The sequence below is a fragment of the Anabrus simplex genome, chromosome 1 (genome assembly GCF_040414725.1).
Source record: "Anabrus simplex isolate iqAnaSimp1 chromosome 1, ASM4041472v1, whole genome shotgun sequence".
Lineage (NCBI taxonomy): Eukaryota > Metazoa > Arthropoda > Insecta > Orthoptera > Tettigoniidae > Anabrus > Anabrus simplex.
Window position 1 is genome coordinate 269151063 of NC_090265.1, and position 21623 is coordinate 269172685.

At 40.2% G+C, this 21623-nt stretch overlaps 1 protein-coding gene across 3 annotated transcripts in view; it reads left to right on the top strand.

Moving 5' to 3' along the window:
• Positions 1 to 21623, top strand: part of LOC136864829 (G protein pathway suppressor 2) — a 131233-nt gene that overhangs the window by 96552 nt on the left and 13058 nt on the right. For all 3 annotated transcript variants that reach the window (XM_067142284.2, XM_067142280.2, XM_067142277.2), the window contains exons 7-8: positions 10126 to 10377; positions 12195 to 12346. In XM_067142284.2, the coding sequence (XP_066998385.1) occupies positions 10126 to 10377; positions 12195 to 12346 (404 nt within the window). The remainder of the gene's footprint in view (positions 1 to 10125; positions 10378 to 12194; positions 12347 to 21623) is intronic.

A 21623-nucleotide genomic window follows, 5' to 3' on the forward strand; every position in this document is an offset into this window, starting at 1 on the left:
GATCTCATTGGTCTGACGTCACCGTACAGGTTGACTGAATTAGCAGACGAAATAACACATAGTGTGCTGTGAGAAGCAGGATACACTTCGCGTATTTCTACTTTACGTTAGTGTCTAGTATGGTTAAATTCGAGGTCTATACATCGGATAATAATCTGAGTGGTATATTTTAGACTGAAAATGAATCCTGCGCAGACAGTGAGGCAGAAAACTTATAAATGGTGTAGAGTTCCGATGTGCAATAACACATCGCATACCATACCAAACAAATTGTTTATAAATGTTCCAAAGACGCTAAAACTAGGGAGAAATGGATTTTGGCGAGCCGGAGAAATGCTGGTGATATATCGGAAAAGTCTACAGTTTATTTTTTTGAAGATTTTAACGTAAGATGAATTTGTTTGAATTTTCAAATCACTTTTCCATGTCAGCTGTTCTAGTAGTAAAACAAATTTTAATGTATGATGCTTTATTTAAATGCTTCAATTACATCTTGGAATATGAAAGTAATAAACAGTGCATTAAATAATGCTAATTATTAAAGTATTCTCCAAACCTAACCTATGTTTTGGGTGATCCATATCAAGATAATAAATCAAAGGGGTTATGAACCATTTTGACAGCTCTAATTCTACCAATATATCTTGGCATGGGACAGTTATGTATGTATTTATTGAAGAGCTTAATTGGTAAAGATATTTAGGCTATATCTAAATACTCTGTAATGTAACAAAGAATAGGCGTGTACATCAGGAAAGGAAACAACGTGAATTTAACAAATGTATAACTCTACACAAAAGCAATGCTTGTCTGTTGGGGTCTTATAAGTTAACAATGCTCAATTATAATAATTATCATAATATTAATGAAATAAATAACATAATTGCACACAGGTGAAAATAGTGATGTAGGTGTTTAAAATATTATCCAACTTAGCCTAAGTTTTAAGTTATACAAGCCAAGTCAATAAATCGAAGGGTAAAAATACCGCGCGAGTTGGCCGTGCGGTTAGGAGCGCGCAGCTGTGAGCTCGCATCCGGGAGATAGAAGGTTTTGAACCCCACTGCTGGCAGCCCTGAAGATGATTTTCCGTGGTTTCCCCATTTTCACACCAGGCTGTACCTAAGGCCACGGCCGCTTTGTTCCCATTCCTAGGCCTTTCCTGTCCCATCGTCGCCATAAGACCTAGATGTGACGGTGTGACGTAAAGCAAACAGCAAAAACAAAAAAAAAAGTAAAAGTCACAGCACCCAAAGACATTCCTGTATTGAGCGATTAAAATGTCACCAGGACACTTTTCTTTCCTGATATGCTCAGCTTGTTAAAAGCCAAATGTAATTAATGTTATTGGCTTCACGCCCCGCTAACTACTTCTACGATTTTCGGAGACGCCGATGTGCAGGAATTTAGTCCTGCAGAGTTCTTTTACGTGCCAGTAAATCTACCGACACGAGGCTGACGTATTTGAGCACCTTCAACTACCACCGGACTGAACCAGGATCGAACCTGCCAAGTTGGGGTCAGAAGGCCAGCACCTCAACCGTCTGAACCACTCAGCCCAACTTGTGAAAACTAGATGAAGTCATATTTATCTTTATCATGTTTAAATTTTTCCCTCCACATAGATATTTAATTCTCTTTCATGGGCCCCGGAAGTGGGTAGGCCAGTTGCCCCAACCATAAATATATATTTTTTCAGAAATGATAGGTTATAGACCTACAGTACTATGATCTTTCTTTCTTTACTTCTTCTTTCTTTCTTAATCAGTTTATCCTTCAGGGTTCGTTTTCTCTCGGACTCAGCGAGGGATTTCACCTCTACCACTTCAAGGGCAGTGTCCTGGAACGTGAGACTTTGAGTATGGTGATGAAACTGGTGAGGAGGGCCATTACCTCGCCCAGGCGGCCTCACCTGTTATGCTCAACAGGGGCCTTGTTGGAGGATGGGAGGATCGGAAGGGATAGACAAGGAAGAGGGAAGGAAACGGCCGTGGCCTTAGGTGCCTGGAGGAGAAGTAGGAAAATACGAAAAACCACTTCAAGGATGGCTGAGGTGGGATTCGAAACCCTTCCACTCAGTTGACCTCCTGAGGCTGAGTAGACCCCGTTCCAGCCCTCGTACTATTTGTTTTCAACTTTCATAGCAGAGCCGGGAATCGAAACCGGGCCTCCGGGAGTGGCACACATTAACCACTACTCCACAGAAGCGGACTAGTACTATAATGCTACCTATATGTTTATGTTAGTGCTGAAATCCGATTTCTTACTTTACTAATGCTGAAAGCCCGAAAATGTAATGTTATTCTTTAATAGGGGAATCAGTCTAGAAGGAAATGTTGAAAGTGATGTGATATCTATCCAGGTTCGTTGTTATCCTAATACTATGGGTTACAGTACATTGCACGTATATAAAAGACGCCACTTACAAACTTGCTTGTTATCCGCTAATTTCTGCGGCCACAAAAGTCACATTTTTCAAGAATAATGACATCTATACATGGTAGATTGTCTGACTGTGCTGTTTTGAACCTTTTTTCTGTCATTTCGAAGTTATTCGCGATCACGAATAATAAACAATCGGCTTTTAGCAACGGCTGATGCACAACGGCTGGTAGAGCTGCATGCGGTACTGGATCGTGACGTCACAGCGCGCCGCTTACGTCAGAGGCCGTTTCACTCGCCTTGCGGAAAGGCACTATTAAATATTTTTTTAATGGTAGAAAACAAGGCAACATACCACAATATAATACGTTTACGTACTATTTCATTGGTGTACTTTTCAAAAAAAATATTTTTGAAAATGATGCATGTTCCCAATTAAGTGGTGTTTTGAAGGTGTATATGGATATATATATTGCATTTATAAGTGGAAGTGCTGCCCTTCAGACCATGGTACTATCTCTCTTTGAAGAGCTGAAGAGGCATCACTCTTCTGTCAAGGTAAATAAGTCATTTATATTCCTTTAAATGATTTAGGGTTATGTTCTCAAAGAGAAAAGAGAGTAGAGGTATCAAGAATAGCAATGTCAAATCCAAAGAGGTTGAAATAGATGTAGAAAACCAAAGAGTTACTATGTCGGATGAGGAGCTGGACGTAACCATGGAACTACAGAGTACGAAGACTACAAACCAAAGAGTAGGATTAGAAGAGATGCGACTAGAACTTGAGAAGTTAGTCAAGTATAGTGAAGATTTATTAGCATTAGTTAAGATGACTCCTAATACCAAAGCGGAGATAAAGAAAGGTATTAAAGAAATGGGACAAATGGCAGAAATCATTCGGAGTCATTTGTGGGAATGGGAACAATTTGATATGAATGAAGATCCAAAGGTTAGGAGTGATCTGGAACAGAGCTCTACCTCTAGTAAGAAAATAACCCATGATGTTGGGACACAGGCACAATTCAGTGGCAGAGTGCTAGATATAGAGCAGACCCTCTAGGAAGCTACGTGCTTTGAAGATTTTGCGAAGCTATTGGATAAGGAATTGCCTGACTGTGTTTACAGTAACACGCACGTCATCTCTGGAAATATAGGGAAATTAACTGATTGGGATATATCAATGGTTGTAAATCCCAAACATCTTACAGAGGAGGATGGAATTATGAGAAGCATGAAGAATATGCATTCAGAAATCTCGGACTTGCTGAACTCTAATCTGGAGGAAGGCAAGACGGAATTTCTGCGCACTGTTACCCAAACCTACACGAGTCGAGGAGGAGAGCGGGAGAAGCTGCGATATGTGTATGTAATACCATATTCATTTAATCAGGATGGAGTAAATGACCTGCAGAGCCTGTATTCATGTCTCACCCACTGGAGGGAGATAATCGAGACTCTTGCAAGAAAGAAGGTGCTGATAACTATCCCGGATACACTTGACCGAAATTATACAAGGAAAATCTTGGAATGGATGTTTCGTAAGGATGATATCGAAATAGGGTGCTTGGAATCGGGTAAAACACAGGTAAAACACAGGTAAAACAGGCTGTTTTTGTGGGGTTAACATCAAAAAAGAAATCCTTAAATGATAATACTCAGGAAACAGTTATGTGCAAAGCTGCGGGCAAAACGTATGCCGAATTGCTTAAAACAGTAAAGGAAGGAGTAAACATCGAAAAAATTGGTGTTAAAATAAAACAAATAAGAAAAACAGCAAAGGATGACCTTATACTTACTGTAGAAGGCAAAGGAAAGGCTGACGTATTACAACGTGAAATAACTAAAAATGTCAAAGAAATAGAGGTTTCAACAAAGAGGAAGGAGACAACAATTCTAATGTATGGTATGGATCCAGATTTAAATGAAAATTATCTTAGAGCAGCACTCTCCTTATAAGCTGCTGTTGAAGAATCACAGATCAATATTACGTCAGTAAGACCGGGGTGGTTTGGAAATCTGAATGCTACCATAATCTTGCCAACGGAACCATCAAAAATACTGTTAAAGAAAAAGAAAATAAATGTGGGATGGGCAACCTGTATGGCGAAGGAAAGAGTTACAGTTGCAAGGTGTTTTAAATGTCTTGGATTTGGACATAAAGCGCCACACTGCGACGGTAAGGATGACCGGTCACGGAGCTGTCTAAATTGTGGACAAGAAGGCCATTTGGCGAAGGATTGTGGGAACGATTCGTTTTGCACCACGTGCCAAGTGGAGGGCTACTGCTCAGATCAAATGAAATGCCCTACTTATAGGAAGTTAATATTAGAGGCAAGGAAGTTGAATTTAAACGACCAATAATGGACATACTGCAGGCGAATCTCATGTGAAACCCGACAGTCATGACGTCATGTATGTGACAGCCTTGTAAAGAAAGTAGACTTAGTGCTTGTTAGCGAGCCAAACAGAAGGCGAGTTGCTGAAGGTGGTTGGTTCACGGACAAAAGATGTGATGTAGATGCATATTTTTAAAATGATAGGTTGGAGGTGCTAAGCATAACGGCAGAAGAAGGATATGTGTGTATTCAACTTCAGCAATGTCAGATTTATTATTGTTATATCTCTCTTAACATCTCTTTTGATATTTTCAAAGCTAAGGTAGATGTAATAGTTCAGGACTGTATGGTGTCAGGTATTGAATCTATCATTCTGGGAGACCTAAATGTCAAGTCGCCTCTGTGGGGGGCACCAACTGCAGATCGTAGGGGAGAATATTGGGCGGAATGGATAGCGACCCTAGACTTGGTGGTTCACAACACTGGAATCTTACCAACTTTTTCCAGAGGGAGTTCAGAGTCTTTCATAGACGTCACCTGCTCAACGCAGGGTATAGCATCATGCATTGTTGACTGGGAGGTTATGGAAGATGAATCTCTCAGCGACCATTGTTTCATTTATTTTCAAGTTAAGGGATCGAAGAAGCTTAATGAAATCACAAAAACGGTGTGGAATTATAACTGGGGAAACTTTTAAAATTGCAATTGAATGGATGTCACAAACTGTAGATACAGTGCAACATACTCTAAAAGATGTAACTGCTGTTCTTAAAGATGCTTGTAGGACTAGCCGATTGAGGTAAGGTAAGGGTTATTCTGCACGAAGGCAAGTCCGAACCTCCGCAGAGGTGTTCCTGAGCCGGAGTTTACGTGCGGTAGGGTGGCCAGTTCCTTTCCGCTCCTCCATTCCCTTACCCCCCTACTAACAGCGCGTGGCAACCCATCCAACTCCTAACCACGCCCAGTGTTGCTTAACTTCAGAGATCTCACGGGATCCGGTGTTCAACACGGCTACGGCCGTTGGCTAGCCGATTGAGGGGATCAACAAAATATAAAACACGTGTCCCTTACTGGTGGAGCAATGAAATAGACATGCAAAGGAAAGACTGCAATCGCAAGAGATGAATTCTTACAAGATCTAGGAAAAGAATCAGCCAGGTCAACTTAATACTATTAGAAGATGACTATAAGACATCAAGAAGGCAAATAATGAAGCTAATAAAGGGCTCTAAGAGAAATCTCTGGCAAACGCTATGCGAAGATCTGGACAGTGATATCTGGGGGGCGGGATATAAGATAGTGACTGGTCGATTAATCAACAGGGTACCAGTTCAGCTCCCAGCTGATAGAAAGAAAGCCATAGCGATGGAGTTGTTTCCATGTTCTTGACTTGAAATGGAATCAGATTTTAATGTTGCAGAAAGAAAGAAAGCCTTGAGGAACCAACTCTTACTAGACTGGCAAGACCGATGGGATGGCACAACCGATGTTGGCCAGTGGACAAAAAAGCTAATACCCAACATAGGAGACTGGCTTAAATGTAGACATCAGCAGGTAGATTACTATCTGTCCCAAATCCTGTCAGGACATGGAAGATTAGGCGTATACGCCATGAAGATGGGAAAGACGCAGGGAGATGGTTGTCGGTACTGTTCTGAAAAGGATACAGTAGAACACACTTTTTTCTACTGTGTTCGATGGGAAGAAGAATGAAGGAAAGCCTGCCAACAACTTGGCCGACGACTCACGCCAGGGAATCTGGTTCAGATTTTGTTGGAGAGCCTGCTTGCCTGGAACACAGTAAAGGCAATGGCAACAAGCATTATGGGGACAAAGGAGAAAGAAGAGAAAGGAAGAACTTAATAACATACATCACTCCATTCTGATGTCATGCCGTCAAGCTGTTCCAGAATGGGCTGAGTGAAGAGGGCAGGGGATTTTAGTTGGTGGAAATCCAACTCCCACACAGAGTGGTGTCTTTAAAAGTTTTTCCCCTGCCACAACAACAACAAAAGAAGTAGTAGTAGTTGTAGTAGTAGTAGTAGTAGTAGTAGTAGTAGATGATTTAAAAATACCATGTTACAGCATTACCAATTTTTTTTTCAGTTGGTTTGTACTGATTTACATCAGGTTAGTCTATCAGATTATATCAGAAATTTCTGATGTTGTGGCATCCCACATAAAAAAAGTACATCACATTTCTTTCAGACCAGATTGTATTATTTTCCTTTAGGTATTCTGATGACCAAATACAGTACGGAAGATCTTCTAACCCCAAAAATGGCAGTAAATAGTGCACAGTATCTTTTGATAAACAAAGCACAATAGATCATTCCATTATTCAGTAGCCAGAACTATACCATCCAGAAAGTATAAGCATAATATACAGCATTGCCAAATTTCTATTGAATATTTATTGTATGAATGTGCGTGCTCATTAAGTGTTGTCTTTGAAATGTAAACTCATGTAAGTGATCCCTCATTACTTAAGGGTTCCACTTATATGTAGGTACTGTCTATGAATTTGTCCTTTAGTATGCTCAAGTTAGGGGCTGCCTAGCCGAGGTGGTAAAGACGTGCTCAGTTCACTCGGAAGGACGTTGGTTCGAATCCCCGTCAGGAATGGAAAATTCTAAATTCCCATGGAGGGAATTCGTCTTAGGTCTGACACTAGACTCATCAGAGTGGGATGTGTCAGACCCTACCCACTGACGCTGGGGTGTATGCAGGTGAACGTATCAGAAGCTCTTATAACAGGCACAGTCCGACTCGCTGGCTGAACGGTCAGCGTACTGGCCTTCGGTTCAGAGGGTCCTGGGTTCGATTCCCGGCCGGGTCGGGGATTTTAACCTTAATTGGTTAATTCCAATGGCACGGGGGCTGGATGTATGTGTTGTCTTCATCATCATTTCATCCTCATCACGACACGCAGGTCGCCTAAAGGCGTCAAATCAAAAGACCTGCACCTGGCGAGCCGAACATGTCCTCGGACACTCCCGGCACTAAAAGCCATACGCCATTTCATAACAGGCACAGTCTGACAACCGCATACGGGAGATAAATCTCCACAATGGAATTATTACCCACCTAGCAATTCCGAATTTTTGACAGGCTCTATTGGTGAAAAATATCAAATTCCCTCCATGGGAATTTAGCATTTTCCATTCGGAATTGCTAGGCGGGCAATAATTCAATTGTGGAGATTTATCTCCCATATGCAGTTATCAGACTGTGCCTGTTATAAGGGCTTCTGATACTACGTTCACCTGCATACACCCCAGCGTCAGTGGGTAGGGTCTGACACATCCCACTCTGATGAGTTTAGTGTCAAACCTAAGACAAAACGCTGGTTAATAGAGCAAACGCCTGAAAAATCCCCGCCAGGAACTCATAAAATTTAAGAAAGGAGATTTTCACTTCCGGAGGTGCACATGGCCCTGAGGTTCACTCAGCCTACATCAAAAATGAGTACCAGGTTAATTCCTGGGGATCTCAGAGGCACTTCCAGGTGGGCTGATCACTTGATGCTGCTTCAGTTTTATTTAGCTATGATTTTTTCCTGTTTACACTATGTTAACATCACCTTTCTGGTTTTCGCAGAGAGAAGTTGTAGTTTTATATTGATTGAGGTTAGGTCATTCAAGATTTATGCACTCCCCTAATGAGGGAAGACCACCCTAATGTGTTTATATGGTTTATGTGCAGACTATTTCACTGTGGCCTACTTTCTCAATTAAGCCTCATTTTGCTAGCTTCTTACTTTTGAATTCACTCGCTACATGTAAATTCATTATGTGTAATAATTTTGTCTAGTAAATTTGCTGCTCGCCCTGCTGATCTGAATAAAGTTGAATGTAGGGCTACTATATTTATTATATTTTGGTGATTTTACTATGCGGATAGTAAACTCTGTGATATTCCTAGTTTGAGAAGTTGCTACGTGTTTTCAGTGGCTACAAAATGTCTACAGTAGTAGTTTGAGCACAAATTGTAGTTGTTGCCCTTGCATTTCAAAAAGAGTTGGAAAAAGAAAAGGAGGAAATATAGAACACTGTGGGTAAAAGATTGGGTAAGAAGACAAGAAAAATATAGTGCATTCAAACACTATACTGAAGGATTTGAAAAATGGTGGTCCTATAGCCTGCTGGAATATTAGACAGAGTCCAATTTGGTGCTTTATTGCAGATGATTATTGGAATGATCAAGAAACAAGGCACCAGAATGGGAATGACAATCCGGACTGCGACAGAACTAGAAGTAACACTGAGAGATTTAGCTTCTAATGATTCGTTCAAGTCTCTAGAATAACTGTTCAATTTCCTGAATGAACAGTATCATTATTTGTATCTAAAGTCTGGTTGGCAAGTGAACAAGTTTACTAGCTGTGTGTATTGGACAGTTGCTACGCTAGCTGCAATATGCTTACCCTGTGTGCTGGCCAGTGCAATCGAGGCTTTAATGCATACATCTCTCTGACCTTAGATGAAACCCTAACCTGCTGGAAACATTCAGTCTCTTACTAAGTGATGATGAGGCCACTTTTGATCTCGTTATTCACTGTATATGTGTGAGTGGACATTATGACGTGTTCTAAATTCGAGTGGACATTATAATGTGTTCTAAATTCGAATGTATAGTTACTCAGGTAACATTTCTGTTTTGTTTTCTCTCTTTTAAATTCATTGATTGAATATTTGACCAGCTTTGCGGTGTAGGAGTAGCATGCCAGCCTCTTACCCGGAGGCCCTGGGTTTGATTCCTGGCCAGGGTAGGGATTTTTACCTGGATCTGAGGGCTGGTTCGAGGTCCACTCAGCCTACGTTGATTATAATTGAGAAGCTATCTGATGGTGAGATGGGGGCCTTGGTCTAGAAAGCCAAGAATAATGGCCGAGAGGATTCGTCGTGCATGACTACACCAACACCTCATAATCTACAGCCCTTTGGGCTGAGCAGCGGTCACTTGGTAGGCCAAGGCCTTTTGGGGCTGTTCCACCATGGGGTTTGGTTTGGTTTGGTTTGGTAATTGAATGTTTAATTTTATATTTATTTCTAATTTTTGTTTTTCTAGTTGTTAAGAGAAGCTGATAATTATGTTGTTTTCCTCTTAACATGACATTAACCGTGATTATTACCTGTCACAAGTGTGGTCTCCCCGCCCTTCATGCCGCTTGTCTTCCTATGGGCAATACCTTTAATTTTTCCCTCTGATTAGTGTTATATAGAGGATGGTTGCCTAGTTGTACTTCCTCTTAAAACAATAACCACCGCCACCGCTGACGCTACCAAGTCCTGCAGTAGTGGTCGAGATAATAAAACTTCAAGCTTACTTTTTTTGAAATGTTAGCAAGTGTTAATGGACATTTGGTAAGTGAACCTTTGATGAATGTCTGATTTATTGCTTTCAGAAAATACACAGTATGCAAGTTCTCAACCCTTCTACGCTCCTCATGGACCACAACAGGTACCTGCTGCTACTACTGTAAGTTATGCGCCATCACCTGGCCAGACCATCTATACTTATGCAGGGCAACAATATGCGCAACCTCCACCGGCTGCAGCAGTTACACCAAGAGACGAGTCGGCAAAGCAGCCACAGCATGGTGTCTACATGGGACAGCCACGTGCCAACTTAGCCACTTTACCTCCACATAGTCAAGGTACTGGATATTCATAAAATGTATGCAGAAAGGTGTAAAATTTGACCTCAGTGTGGTAACTGTGGTTATTTGAAGAATTTCCACTCCAGAAAATTGGCTTGGGAGCATTTTTAAAAAAATCATTATAGGAAATGTTGTAAATATAGTCTAAATCTAAGTAGACAAATTTTGGTATATTTTGCTGTAAAAAATCTACATGTGAGAATGAAAGAAGAAAAATCTAATTTAGTATTGCTTGGGTATTCTCAGACAACTATGCCTGTTCCGTTCTATTTTTGTAGGCTATAAAGACAGGTATTGCATAGTAAATTCAAGTGCAATCAGTCTCTGTATTTGTGACTGTTAGTTATTTTTATCATGATACCAAGAATTAATTCTGATTGAGACTTTTATAATATATCTTTTTTTTAGGTATACCTAGAGAAAATCAACATCTTTAAAACTGGGTCTTTATCACAAGTTAAAACAGTAATGCTGTATTGCAAATTAAATTTCTTATTTGCTTCAATGTGGTTCCCCCTAATGCCATTTTTTGATGGATGGAGTACTCTTGCATCTGTCTCTTGGCACAGTCCACAGCAAAAATGTAACTTCCATCGAAGTCTCAATCTCATCCATGGCTGTGACAATATGGAAGCTGCTGGGGTATGGATGATGCTGAGTAATGACATTCGTAGCACGACCAGTGCGTCTGGTTGTTATGAAAGATGTTGCTCACAGGGTCAGTCGTGCTGCAGTAGCACTTTCTGGCCCAGAGAGAAAAGCAGTGACAAACTACCTCACTCCTAATATGCCTCATTTCAGTGCCACCATTGGTTTCCCTATAACTGCATAACCTTTGGTGGTGCTATTTGACAATCCAGCCAGCCTCTGGGATGATGACCTAACAAAGATTCCAGCCATACTAGTAGTGATTTGACAATTGTGATCTACAGAAAAAGTGGATTAAGACAAGAAAATGCTCTGTCACCTTTGCTCTCCATTGTAGTAGTGGATGAGCTAATGACAAAAGTGTCAAGGAAAATTGGGGAAGGAAAAATGAAAGTGATGATGTTTGCAGATGACCTGTTAGTCTGAGGAGAAAAGGAAGAGGATATCCAGGAACGGTTAGATGCATGGGAAGATGAGGTGGAACAATATGGAATTAAACTTAATGCCAAAAAGAGCAAGATAGTGATCACAACTGGAAAGAAGGAGAGACCTACGAGAGGGATAATGCTTGGAGAGGAACAGCTTTGAAAGGTAGAGAGTTTCAGATATCTGGGAAATATCATAGAGGAAAGTGGAAGAAAATATAAGGAAATAATCAAGCATGGAAGACAAGCAGGAGTGTTCCTGGTGTCAGAATTGGAGCAAGGATGTCCCTCAGAGAAGCAAAAGAGTGATATACGGGATGTACTATGTACCCTTTCTGACGTATGCAGCAGGAAACGACCAAGAGCAAGACCAAGAGCAAGACCAAGAGACAGGTGGATAAAAGTAGTGGAAGAGTGTGTACAGAGAAGAGGAGAGGCCTGGGCAAGAGTGAGGAGGGAGAATGATGGGAAGAAAAGAGGAGATCAAGAGGCTTATGTTCCATGCAGACCTGGCCAGCAGCTGGAAACTCATATGATGATGATGATGATGATGATGATGAATCTACAACTTGCACATTTTTAATTTGATAGATGAAAGATGGTGTGAAACCTTATCTTCATTTCCCCTAATTGGTTGTCTGAAAAGAAGAGGTGATGTTGATAGTTAAGAATTTTTGAAATGAATATTTCCAGTGTTATTTACTCTTAAGTATGACAGTTTCTTGTTTTGTTACATTCCAGCTTATGTAACTCCTTTGCACCAACCAATGGAACATTCAGCCCAGAAACAGGGTTTCCAAGAAGCTCCTGATAAATACTATGTTACTCCAGCTCGTCCTGCTACTCATGTTCCCATACATGGAGGAGCTATTCCCATTCAGCAGCCACCCCAGGTAAGAGAAATAATTTCATCAAATGTAGAATTCTAGACTCAGGTTATCTTGAGTAAGAGTTTTGAGGCAATAGTAAATGATGTAATCAACTGTTGAATAGAGAAGAAATTATTTTCTAGGTTTGTAGGTCATGGTAGAATTGGCTTAGTAGCTCCCAACATTCCACCAGTATCTTCAGTGAGAGTGGACAGTTTCTGGTGAAATTCTGGGATCTACTAACGTAATTTGATCATGGCTTACATTGCCAGAACACATTTCTTCTATATTCATCGAGACACTGGCTGTGAACACCTAAGCTGTTATGTAAGTGTTGTTTGTGTTGAAGATTGTCCTTGTCCTTTCGTGTTTCCATGTTTGTTCTTGTCTCCAATTTGTCCTTGTTCCTCTGTGTTTCCATCTCCCCCCCTCATATATGACTTGATTTTACACTTGTTTGCTCCTTTCCAATACCTATATTACCGTCAACTTTATCAAACAAGCTTATATTCCTCTCCAATCAAGTCCTTGATTGAATTTTCTAGTATAACCAGCCAAGTTTCCTGAAGGTTATTATATTTTGATGTAATATAGTACATTGAAACCTCCTTAGTGCGTTCCTAAGTAACACGTTTTCCCGCTTAGCATGTCGTAAATTTTTAGTCCTGATTCTCATGGTATTAAATCCATATAAAAATACCTCACTTATCACGTCAATGTTATTTGTCATCCCTTGTGGAAGGAACGTGATTTCCAACTCGGGTAAGAGCCCTTGCTGCAATTGTGTGATAATTGGAAAAGGCCTTGAATCCTTGAACTTCACAGGATAAATTGCACCTTTGGGGAGCTTAGTTTTGCTTGTCAGTTGGCAGTGAAACTGCAGAATAACACAATGAGCATGTTTGTGCTTGTATTTCGCATTCCATTCAGGAATTAGAAATGTATTTCATGTTTAGTTGTACAGTGATGGGTAGCGAATATTTGTCGCGTGGTAGCTTATATCTGGAACATAATTGTGTGAAGTTGACTAGCGTGGTGCATATTTTTCTTGTGATAGCCTAATTATGGATGTGGAAAAAGTCGTGAAATTCCTTACTAATGAAAACAAAATTAAAGTCTGTCGGCAAGTTGACTGGTATCTACATCTTTAAGCGCGCTGAGTTGGTGTGAATATTAAAACTCGCACCAAGACCAACTACAGTATTATAGGTTGTAGTTCTTGGATAGTTTTTATTCATGTATTCAGTAGTACGTTTTCTCACTTAACACGTTCTTTTCCCTTGTCCCTTGCAGAAATGTCTTAACGAGGTTTTGCTGTATTAGCAGCACCAAAAGTACAATAAGATGCCTTTTTTTTCCCCTGCATAACACAAAGTAAATCCAGACAGTAATGATGCTACAGTAGCTACACTTCTTAACATTAATTTATTTTTATTTGCGATCCGCTGATAATATTTATGATTCTCCTCTTCCCAGTGCGGCACAGAGAAATGGCAGCAAATGTATTAGTGCGATATTACCTCCTGGCCCCATGATCACTACTGCATCCCCCCCTCTTCCTGCAGCAGCTCAGAGCCATGCCATACTTCCTTTCCCACCCACCAGCTGACCCTTTGAAGCGTGCCAAATTTAAACAATAGTTAAACACATAACACTTGGAAAATTGCACTAAGATTGCAGGTCTATAAATATTGGCATCGCTTACAGGACCCATTGTTGATAAATTTGACCATAATAGGTGTTATTTACTCCTGAATTGACTTATATAAACCTCATGGCGCAACAGCCCCGAAGAGCCATGGCCTACCAAGCGACCGCCGCTCAGCCCGAAGGCCTGCAGATTACGAGGTGCCGTGTGGTCAGCACGATGGATCCTCTCGGCCGTTATTCTTGGCTTTCTAGACCGGGTGACTTATATAATCTCATAAAAATCTACTTAAATAGGATACTGGGAATATCCTCCTTGCCAATACACTTTATGTTAATCTTATGTGTTCACTAAAAAAATCGTACATGTTTAGAGAAAACAGTGATAATATAAACTTGTTTCATCTGTCCAAGTCTTAAGTTCAAAACAGACAATAATAGTGACGTGGAATTAATACATTTGGCCCAGAAAAGGAAATTTATTAACATTTTAGAAAATTTAGAAATTTATCTTGTTCAGAAAAATAGTTTTAATACGAGTTTAAATGAAAAAATTGCTGATGAAAATCCATTATATAAACTAGCATATAATTATTTAGGAAAGAAAAGATTTAAAGAGCTCACGTATATATAACAAGTGAATCTTATATTTGTGGTGTCTAACCATTCTGCCAGATTCAACCATTTTTGAGCAATCGATTGATAATTTTATCTGTTAACACCTAGATGAACATTTAAGGACAAAGAACAAGTAGAGAGTAAGTTAAGAAGATATTCTATGATTTGATTGCACAAGAAGATGTTTACTACTACTAGGCTATTGGTGAAGGTAATAGAGGAGTATGATAGAACATATTGGAAATGACAAACATTTATTTATTTATTTATTTATTTATTTATTTATTTATTTATTTATTTTCAGACCAGATTATATTTGTGGATTTGGCAAATCATCTTATTGGATTGTTTTTGTTATAAATTAAATTTACCAATAAGATAATTTCATCTTATTTAACAACATCTTAATAATGACTTTTTGTGTTAGTAGTTCCAAATCTACTATTACTTTTATTCACTGATAAGATCACCGGATAAAAAATTAAGGTCACCCCTGGAGAAATCATTACAAACATCATTTAAGACTGTGTAACTCCACCTCTGGACTTGATAACCACCTGGATTTGGTTAGGAAGTGAGTTCACAAGGTCATGCAGGTACATTGCATCCAGGTTAAGCCATTCACTGAGGATTTGATCGTGCATTTCCACAAAATTGTGCGGATGCTGATGTCAGCGTTTTACCTTCTGTTCCAACATGTCCTACAGATTTTCAGTGGGGTTCAAGTCAGGTGATTTTGCAGTCCATTTGAGATGTGATAGGGTGGGGGAGTGTTCATAAAACCAGTCACATATGCGTCCGCCTGATGAAATCTGTTGCCATCTCGAAAAATTGGTATATGAATAGCATACTCATCATGCAGATGTTGACTGAAAGGCAACACTTGATCATCCAGATTGTTTAAATAAACATGCTGGTTTATATTAGTGGTCACCTTAGTGAGTGGGCTCAATCCATGATATGAAAAACACCCTCAAAACTTCACAGACCCACATCCAGCTTGAACCTGACCTTGCACATATCAAGGATGAAATGCTTCATTTGGCCTTCGGTGCACTCGACAACATGCGTCATTGTAATACAGGCAAAAACGTGATTTGTCAGACCACATTACCTTCCTCCAGTCAGCCACTGTCCACGTTCCATGATTTCTAGCCCATTGAAGATGCAGAAATTTATGTACCTGTGTGAGCAGTGGCCTCTTGCGAAGTGATCGACTTCAAATGTTCATTGCATGGAATTCCCGTCACAATGTTCTCTTGCTAGCAGGTTGGGATGGACGTTCATTCACTGACAGCAGCATTTCCTTTCGGATTTGGAAGCGATTTTGATTTACAAGCCATGAAACGCGTCTTTGGTCCCTCTCAGTCAGGATCTTTTTCCGACCACGATTCTGATGTGTTTCGTAGCTATGTGTAGTACACTACTGCTTGTAGACACGGTGAACAATACGCTCTGAAACACCAACAAATCTCACGATTTCACGCACCTTATGGCCATGGGCACGGCCACACGTTTATCCCTTTTTGCAACTCTGTCACATCCTTACATCTACCCATGTTGATGCACACTGTCCTCTTGAAATATCATCGTCTCACTGATTGCTACTGCCTTATGTTCACGTAGAGGCATTGTGCATGCGGTTGAGCACGGGACTCGTTCGCTGCACCATCTGTACAGGCTTAACGATCCATCTGTGCGTGCGAACTAGGGCGACTAATTTTTTTGTCTGGTGAGCTTATTATCTTGATATGAAAGTATTCTTTTAAAATCAGACTAAACAAATGAAAATTGTTACATTATTTTATTCATTGATTTTAAAAATTATTATATAAAAGCTCTGTTTTGAACTTAGCCAGCTACAACTCAGTGCAGCAATAAGAGAATGAATGAGATTCTTGAATATCTCTAGGGTGTGGGGTAATAAGCTTACTTGTGACAACATATCATATAAGTTCTGGGAAAAGGAGATTGGCATTCGGTTTCCCCATTAAATTTGAGGTTAAGAAGTTTTACTGTTTAAATAAAACGATTAATGAATTTGATAGAACAAAATATATTCTTGAAATAACAATAAAAATAGTGAGAACTGCTGCGATTAAAACAGATCAGAATATAAAATTATGACATTGCAACTGAAAGAAACTAGGCATGAATTTGAATTCTTCTTGACTGGACATTAAACAATTATACACAAAGTTTATCCCTCACTGGTTCACTTGACTGTACCTTCAACACTTTGAGTGTAATTACAATGTATTCCTTTGAATTGGTATTTGCTGTAGAGGTGTCAAGCCTAATTTGGTGATGTATCCTTTTAGTTTCACTGACGACTAAGTATCCATGTGATGACTTCGTGGAAAGTCTATCGTTCTATGATTTCGTGGTAAGCCTTCCCGTCCGTATCTTCAACTAAGTGACCGACCAACTGTGGCCTCACTCTCTCAATGACCAATGACTAATGACTCACTGAGTCCTCTCCTTCCTGTAGACTCCCGTTGACTTAATGACCAACTGAGGCCTCTCCATCTCGTTCACTCTCCGACCAACTGTGGCCTCTGCTTCCAATTGAATAATATGCAGCCACCTTTTATAGACGATTGACACACCTATGCAATCTCCAGAAATAACTATGATCTACTCCCACCTAGCGACAAATGTTACACCCTATGGTGAAACTTCCGGCGGCACCCTAGGTAACTCCCAGAAAGTGAGCTCATCGCTTAATGCTCACGATGACGTAGCAATGACTCTGCAGTTACGCCAGGAGTATTTTGCAATGTTACAATGTCACAAGTTATTGCACACACTACATCCACATCTGATATACAGCAACTCTTACTGTACATGTTTTTTTAAAGTATTAATCTACACATATATATATACACATAACAATTTGGCTACAATCACACAAGCGACAGGCATTGCAGAATTGAATTGAACAATAATAACAATGATACAATAATAGTAATCTCACAGATAAAATAATAATAATAATAATAATAATAATAATAATAATAATAATAATAATAATAATAATAATAATAATAATAATACAGATATCATCTTGTAACGGATTTGAACCATTACAATTCGCCTCCCTCATAAATAAATCGAAGAACAAAGAATCGATTGATTTATGAACAAAATGACATATATAACACTGACACATATAAACACTTTAAATGAGTATACAACAATAATTTTCTTTTTCAACATCCATACATTTTATAAAATATCACATATATGAGAATTTTTCTCGCACGTTGTCATCGTAGATAACTGTTCAAGACTTTGACAGATGAAACAAGTTTATGTTATTGCTGAGGAAGACCATACATACTTAAAAAATTGGCATAAATAAAACATTGTAATATACAAGGACATCTAAAGGTGAGGAAACACATTAAAATCAGTCTGTGATGAAAAACTTGATAATACTCATGTCCACACATCACCGTAAGTTTAAAATACTAGCAAGGTATTGTGTAATGTTCAACTTGACTTGCTTGGTCTTTACACTTATAAATGATCGAGGGGGACATCTGTATTTATTACAGAGATGAGTAGTGACCCAGTAGGTGTTAATCTGTTGATATGGATTAGACCAGATATCTGTAAAGAAAGAGGGAAAAGAAAGTGAAAATCTCTGAGCCGCTGTGGTGAAACTGAAAGGCAGAGAAATGTATAACGAGTACTCACCCCCATCTCTTCTCTCATTCTCCAATGGAGTCTTATGTCAGTGACAAAGTGCTGCACACTGAATGTTAGGTGTTAGCAGAAGCTGGCAGTGAGGTTCAGATTGTGAGAGGATTGAGGAAGGGGAGGCCATAGAGGGAAGTAGGGGCAGTGGAGGACTGGCATTGCAGCATCTACTCTTATTGGAATTGTGATAATTATATCAAATAAAATGTTAGGCTTCTCAGATATTTCATTAAGATTGCAATTCAGGTTAAAGTATTGTTGTAGATGAATGTAGCAATGTTCGAAGATATTGAGAAAGGTACCCTTGTCTGCGACTATCAAAATATACAGATCTTGATTGATACATGTGAAATGGTGATTTGAGTCAGACATGTGTTGATTCATAGCTGAACAGCGATTATATTTCTTGGCATTGCATTGTGTTGGCTCATTGGGGCTGAGAAGAGACAGATGTACTGTCGAAGAACAGGGATTAACATTGTTTTTCCATGTTTGTCCTTGTCTTGTATTTCTGTTACTCCCTCTTCAACACTGGCATGCCATTGTGTTCGTCCTATAATATGTTCCTTTCTTGTTCCTCTCTCTCTCTCTCTCTCTCTCTCTCTCTCTTATTTGACTCTTATTTGAACAAACAGTAACTGCCAAGTATTTTGCAGACAAAAAACAAAGTTTCCAGAAATCAAAAGCAGAATATGTGAATATGTGACTGAAAAGAGACTGTTTGGATGTGCGGCCATGTGTGAATATTGAAAGCTAAATCACAGGGTACGGGGTCACCAGTTCGAACTGTATCACACATGGGTATCTGGCCCTGTTTTACAGCTCGATTTCCTGGAACCAACTCTTTGAGGAAGACTGTATTCGTTATTGCGTGTTTCTATGGTGGTTAGTTGATATTGTGTGCGTGCGTGCGTGCGTGCGTGCGTGTGAGTGTGTGAATGTTGAGACAAACACAAACAGGTAGTCCCCCAAGCCAGAGGATTTACCACATGCAGCTAAAATCCCCAACCTTGGACCCTCTGAAGTAAAGGTCTCTGCACTGACCATTCAGCCATATGTATATCCCATACATATCTTGCTCGATATATATCTCACTGTTGATAAGGATTAGACCAGATGTCTGTAAAAAAAAAAGAGGGAAAAGAAAGTGAAAAGTCTCTGAGCCCCTGTGTGAATGGAAAGGAGGAAATTTTTGTCTGATGAACTGGATTGTGTTCGAGATGGAAAGCAACTTCCTATGATGATGTTGCATCCAAATCACCTGACACTCCTCACAGATGACTCACACCGGGCCTCCTCCTGCGCTCATAGCTGCTTTGCTCCTGTTACAAAAATTTTACAATGTTTCAAAAATGTTTATAGTTGTACACTGCTGTTTAATTTATTCATCAAGAAACTTTAAGTAATTTCCAAGTGGCATTTTATGAATAACACATCTTTTACACCAAGAGATGTCAAATAGTGACAATGAAGAAAAAACCAGACTCTTTAGACATTTTAGACCTCTTATCTTGTCAAGGATAAGTTGTTTTTAATATAAGTGGTTAATTGAGTTTTACTTATGTAACCTGTGTTTTTGTGCATGTTTTAACTGTAAATTAGTGCTGCTGCTGCTGCTGATGATGATGATGCAGCCTACTGTGCCCAACTTGGTAACATTTAAGAAACTCTGCGCTAAGGCATAAGTTCTTATTTGCCAAACTAAGAAAGCTTCGTGGGAGAGATATGTGTCGTCTATGATGTCACATACTCCATCATCTCAAGTGTGGACTAAACGTCGATGTATTTCGGGTATCCAAGGATCATCTTCTGTTCTGGGAATTTCCATTGAAGGCAGTATTGTCACTGAACCACTCTCGATTGCTAACCATCTAGCTAGCCATTTTGCGGATGTGTCTGGCTCCGGGAATTATCATCGTGACTTCCTCGTTCTGAAGCGGGAGGCAGAACATCATCACCTTAGTTTTGCCACTCAGGCTTCAGAGGACTATCATGTGCCCTTTATGGAGTGGGAACTCCGCAGCGCCTTGGCACTTTGCAAGGACACGTCCCCTGGGCCAGACAATGTCCATAACCGGATGTTGAAACACCTTAGTGAGGATAGTCTATTGTATCTCCTTCGAGTGTTCAACCGAATCTGGATAGTGAGTGAGTTTCCATCTCAGTGCTGAGAGGGCATAGTCATTCCTGTCCTCAAGCCTGACAAAAATCCTATAGACCTATTTGTCTCAGTAACTGCTTGTGTAAGCTATTTGATAGGATGGTAAATCGCCGACTTGTGTGGTGTCTAGAGAAACAAGGACTTTTGTCTGAGTACCAGTGTGGTTTTCGAGCCGCTCGCTCGACTACTGACCACCTGGTATGCCTGGAGAGTTCTATCCAGGATGCGTTTCTCCGCAAACAGCATTTGGTGGCTGTTTTCTTTGACTTAGAAAAGGCCTATGACACCACATGACGATATGGTATCCTTTCAGTCCTGCATCAATGGAGATTCCGAGGTAACTTGCCGGTATTTATTGCAAATTTTTTGTCTCTTCGTATATTCCGTGTCCAAGTTGGGAGGGCATATTTGCAATACCACGTTCAAGAAACTGGAGTCCCACAGGGATTGGTTCTTAGTGTCACTCTGTTTGCGATCGTCATAAACGGTATTTTTGCTGCTGCTGGTTCAGCAGTAATACCGTGGCTATATGTGGACGATTTTGCTCTGCACTATAGCTCGCATAATATGGCAGTCGCAGAGTGACATTTACAGCAAGCTATTAGGAGAGTGGAACAGTGGACCTTAGAACATGGCTTTCGGTTCTCCACTGCAAAGACCTCTGCTGTCCACTTTTGTTGGCAACGCACTCTTCACCTGCATCCTGTGCTTTATTTAGGGAATGTCGTTCTTCCTGTAGTTGACATTTACCAATTTCTTGGGCTCCTTTTGGATAGCAAATTATCGTGGGAGTCACACGGATAGTTCGAGAACAGACACGAAAGTGGGCTGTGCGTTCGTTGTCGACACTGATAGGTTTCTTTTTGCTCTCCCGGAAACCTGTAGTGTGTACACAGCAGAGCTCTATGCTATCTGTGAAGCTCTGCAGTACGCACTGTCCAATGAGTGCAAACACTTTCTTCTGTGTACTGACTCCTTGAGCTGGCTACATTCTATTGATACCTGTTTCCCTTGGCACCCTCTGGTGCAGCGGATCCAGGACCTGCTGGCCAGGTGTTCGGATGCCGGCACCAGAATGTTTATGTAGCTCCCAAGCCACATGGGTGTAGAGGGAAATGAGTTAGCAGATAAGGCTCCCAAGGAGGCAGTTACACTGCCCCCCTTACCTAC